The sequence below is a fragment of the Lolium perenne genome, chromosome 3 (genome assembly GCF_019359855.2).
Source record: "Lolium perenne isolate Kyuss_39 chromosome 3, Kyuss_2.0, whole genome shotgun sequence".
NCBI classification, from domain to species: Eukaryota; Viridiplantae; Streptophyta; class Magnoliopsida; order Poales; family Poaceae; genus Lolium; species Lolium perenne.
The window spans coordinates 346,621,708-346,626,287 of record NC_067246.2 but is presented as its reverse complement, the minus strand read 5'-3'; the positions used below and the strand labels follow the sequence as shown (position 1 = coordinate 346,626,287).

General features: G+C 45.0%; 1 protein-coding gene across 2 annotated transcripts; it reads right to left on the bottom strand.

Annotated features, from left to right (window-relative positions):
- Positions 1-662: 662 nt before the first annotated feature.
- Positions 663-4,058, bottom strand: LOC127346134 (zinc finger BED domain-containing protein RICESLEEPER 2-like). 2 transcript variants are annotated; one of them, XM_051372673.1, is made up of 4 exons: positions 3,692-4,058; positions 1,779-3,596; positions 1,630-1,679; positions 663-967 (listed from the first exon to the last, which is right to left on the bottom strand). In XM_051372673.1, the coding sequence occupies exons 1-3, from the start codon at positions 3,909-3,911 to the stop codon at positions 1,657-1,659; spliced, it is 2,061 nt and encodes a 686-aa protein (XP_051228633.1). In that variant the 5' UTR covers positions 3,912-4,058; the 3' UTR covers positions 663-967; positions 1,630-1,656. The 2 variants fall into 2 exon arrangements, with proteins under 2 accessions (XP_051228633.1, XP_051228634.1); XM_051372674.1 differs by having other exon boundaries at positions 663-964.
- Positions 4,059-4,580: the final 522 nt, after the last annotated feature.

Sequence of the window (4,580 nt, the reverse complement as noted above, 5' to 3'; positions counted from 1 at the left end):
CGAGATCGCGATGGACGAGACGGACCCAACGGACATGGCCGAGGACGAGGAGCATGCGAGGAGCCGCATGCCCGAGGAGGAGGTCGAGAGCTTGATCATGTCCATGGCGGTGAACATGGAGTGGCCGCCGCTAGCTGACGCCGCCGAGGAGGAGGACGAGGAGGAGGAGGAGGAGGAGGACGACGACGACGACGACGAGGTCCCTTTGGAGGAGCCTCTGCACGTGGCCGAGGTGACCAAGGAGCTGCTACGGCGGTTGCTGCTACGGCGGTTGGACGAACGGCAGGCAGCCCTCGAGAAAGAGCTGGCGGCCTGTAAATGGACACGTCCGTGGCTATCCACCAAGTGCCGCTTGTGTCCTATTAAATTGAGCGGGACGTAGCAGCTGGTCCATCTAATCCCGTTAGGATAAGCGGCTGGCCGTTCGCCCGCTACGGTAGCTGACCAAAGCAAGCACGCAGCTGGCGATGCGAGAGGGTTGAGGAGCCGAGTAGAATACAGTACAAAGAAGCCGAGCTGCCGTTGCCGCTTCTCACTAGTGTAGAACCAAAGAAAAAAAAAGGCACGTAAGCACGCAGCTGACCAATATGATGTTGCCTCGCATACATGCGGTTCAGGCTGTCGATAAAGCAGAGCAATACATTTCTAAGACAGAAAAGGACTAGTTAAACTAACTGCTCAACTGAACTTTATGTAATCAGCCAAAAACACTGGAAATTGTGTTTATAATCCATGGTCGAAATTGTGCTCAACTGAACTAACTGTTACTATTTTTCCGAGGCACTGAATAAAACCTCAACAACTGTGACATTTCAACACAAAATTCAGCTCAATGACATAACTGAGTCAGCAAACAACAGATATAAGGCAAAGTTTATAAGCCTACAACGCCTCAACTCTCTTTTGCTTGGACCATGAGATCTGCTTGCATTTTCTTCATCTCTGGCAACCTTTCCATCCTTTCCTGCTGAAACATAAGTATAAAAATATGAATTACTACAAGCCTTTAATCTGCAGTGACCCATGGGTCCGGGAATTTAAGTTGCAGGCAAGTATAAAATGATGCAATGATTTCTTGTAAAGTAACTGAATATAATAATGATGCTATATTACACAATGATGGAGGAATCTCAAGTGGGCATCAGGTATCTCAAGCAAAGCATCAACAAGGTTAAAAATCACCAAGGTCTGCTACCAAGGTTAAAACATCAACAAGGTTAAAAATCAACACTGGATATGATTAAGAAAACCAATGTCTTTCGTCAGACATGGATTTGCAACGTTTACTGCAGTAGCATATGGTGGATTGAAAATACAGTACTCGCAGTTACTATTAACTGAACAAGCAGGGGATGCAATAGATTAAGTGCTCTCATCTCAATTTCCATTGCATTAGACTAGTAGAGTAAAATATTCTCCCTGGGGATACCCAGTACAGTACATAGAGAACTCAGAGAATAACGAATACAGTACATCACCTTATATCTAGCAAAGGTAAACCATTAGAACTCAAACATCAAAAAGGACATTCATTAGTAATCTCTTTTTTAGGACACATGATGTGAATAATACCAAACACCTTCTCAGACAACTAAACATCAACTCAAGGATTCTAAGAAACATGTTTACCTGGAACAATCACGAAACCAGATGAGGTTAGCTTTCTTCGCAAGAAGGTTCTGCAACAGTTACATAATCAAAATAAGCCAGGTGATACATATTTACCAAATATATTAGCATATTTACGAAATATAGTAGACACTGAAAATGATGCTTACCACCACGCCTAATCCAATCCCCATAACACATCAATGCCTCAACACTATCAGCTCCAAGGCTAGTTCTGTGATCAGTTATAACTCTTCCGCACGTGCTAAACGCAGACTCAGATGCAACAGTCGAAGCTGGAACAGCCAGTACATCACGAGCAATACTGCCAAGTATTGGATACCTTGGAGCGTTCACAGCCCACCATTTTAGAATGTCGAAGTCTGGTGTACGGGGATGAAAGTCTTCCTCTAGGTAGCGGTGCAGCTCGTTGTGGCTTTTAGCTTTCTTAAGCTTCACATGCGCATCAAAATCTGAAAGGGCATCATCGGCCAAACCAGCTTCTTCACCATTTTGCTCTTGTAACTGAATATTAATATTCTCTTCAATTTCAGCCCCATATGCAAGAAATAAGGCCATGATAGCCTCCTTTACTTCTTGGATATGTTTATCCGCACTAACTCCAAAGTATTTTTTCAGTCGCAACTCAACAAGCTCCATTTTAAACCTTGGATCCAGAACCACCGGTATGCAGTTTGTCAAGTATGACTCCATGAAGTACTTATGAAATTTCTTCTTCATTTCTTTGACCATGATTCTGATTGTAGCATTGCTGCTCTTTTCCTGTTCATCTAGTACCACTTTCACGCTCCAGATTTCGAGGAAGTAGAGATTGGAGGTTGGGTAGTCTGAGCCTGAAATGACATTGGTCGCATGGCAGAATACTTTCAGAAGCTGACAAATGTCTAAAACCATTTCCCATTCCTTGTCTGACGGACAAAATGTGTAACTTGGCTCTTGTTTTTGCAAGGTCTCAAAGACTTTTCGGAATGGTAATGTGGAATCGAGCATAAGGAACGTGGAGTTCCATCTTGTAGACACATCTAGTGAAGGCTGATGCTTGCAGTTTATTCCAGCTTGCAGAACAAACTTGTCAAATTGTTCTATTCTATACTGAGAACTTCTGATGTACTTCACACTATTTCTGACGTTGTCCACAACAGAATCCATGGTTTTTAGTCCATCTTGCACTATTAGATTTAGCACATGCGCTGCACACCGAATGTGTAGAAGTTTTCCTTCATGATGGATAAGGTTTCGATCAACAAGATTTTTTCTGAGATGGCTAATCATCTTGGTGTTTACTTCCGCATTATCGAGTGTGAAACTACAAATCTTATTCTCAATGTTCCAATCACGAATGCTCGTCAATACCACGTCAAACATATTCCAAGCATCATGGGGTGTTTCGACTAGACAAAATCTTATGATTCGATGCTTAACTTTCCATTTGCTATCAATCCAGTGACATGTGATACAAAAATACCCAAGTTTCTGGTTTGAGGTCCACATATCCCCGGTTAGTGATACTCTATGATTGCAATTCTTGAAGAAATTTTCATTGTAACTTCTATACTGATGGTAAGCTGCTATGCAATCATTTTGAAGTGTTACTCTACTAATTGGTTTGAACCAGGGATTCACTACTGCACAAAATTTCCTAAAGCCAGCATACTCGACGAATGAGAAAGGCAGACCATGCAAGACAACTAAGTTGAGAAGCTCGATCCTTGCATTTTCTTGGTCAAATTTCCAATCAGGATCTATTTCATCAGAATTTTTCATTTGTTGCACCAACCCATCCATTGAACATTTGATCTCACATACCTTCAAGTGTCTGGCAAGTTGACTAGTACCTGAGACCTTAGAGGCTGGAAATATATTGTTGCAATAATTGCATTTGCCTTGCATTAGAAATCCATCAATATATATTGGCTCAGCCTCCTTCCAAATTATAGAGGTCAACTTGCGTGGTTTGCGCTTGGATCCTACAAGTATGAAAGTTTCAAATGTTAGGAAATGGACAGGAGATCAACATACTTGCATGCAACCATGTTACAACCATGTCATGCGTTGGACTTACCATGGGTAGGAGCAGGAAAGAGACGATCACGCACAGTGGATGGAGTACCATGTCCAGGAATAGGAGAGAGAGCATGCAAAGAAGCTGGAGTAGCATGTACAGAAACAACAGGCGGCGGCGGATCCGTTCCTTGGGGGAAGAGCAACAAGAGGGGCGGCGGTGGATCTGTTCCTTTGTGGGGAGAGCGGAGGGATGGGGCGGCGCCAGCCCCCATCGCCATGGAAGGGAGTACTCAGTAGCGGCGGGGCGGCGGTAGCGGAGGAACCGTGATTGACCGCCACGATTTTTTTTATTTTACCGGGTGTCTATTTAGCAAGTTAACTGGGCTTGGGCTGGCGGCACCGTGGGCTGCCGTTTCCACTTACAGATATAGCGACAGGAAGGAAGGAGCTGCGAGCGGAATGAATGGCTGAAAACGAGTGGCCCAGCCAAGCTTTTTGGTCCCGCCGGAGGAATGCGGCGGCGACGGGGCCTGATTTGCGGCGGCGAGGTGGCCGGATCGGGGGCGAGGTAGAAGAGGGTGAACAGTAGCAGCCGCAGCCGGGGTGGAGAGGACGGACTAGTGTGAGGACCTCTACACTACAGTGGTGAACTGAACTAGCTTGCAGTCCAGTCGAGTCCAGGTTGGATCTAGTTTCCCAACGACACCCCCCAGCTTTTGGGTTTTTGTTTCATGGCCACCGGAGCATCTCTAGCAGATCCCGTAAACTATACCGAAACCGTGAAAGTCGGCGGGTTTACAATTTCAGCTCAGTTCCGGCCGCCGATCAGATCCCGCAAGTTGAAGCGTGTAATCGGGTGAGGACGATAAGTTCTTTCAGGTGGAGACTGGAGATTAAATCGCTCATAAGCTCCTTTTTTCTTGCTCTCTCCATTCTCTCAATTTCTC

Excerpts from the sequence above, each read along its gene's own strand:
- LOC127346134 (XM_051372673.1), bottom strand. The coding sequence starts at position 3,911 with ATGGCGATGGGGGCTGGCGCCGCCCCATCCCTCCGCTCTCCCCACAAA. Across the intron at positions 3,597-3,691 it reads CTTTCCTGCTCCTACCCATG|GATCCAAGCGCAAACCACGC; the intron begins GTAAGTCCAACG and ends TCATACTTGTAG. Across the intron at positions 1,680-1,778 it reads GGATTGGATTAGGCGTGGTG|AACCTTCTTGCGAAGAAAGC; the intron begins GTAAGCATCATT and ends TAACTGTTGCAG.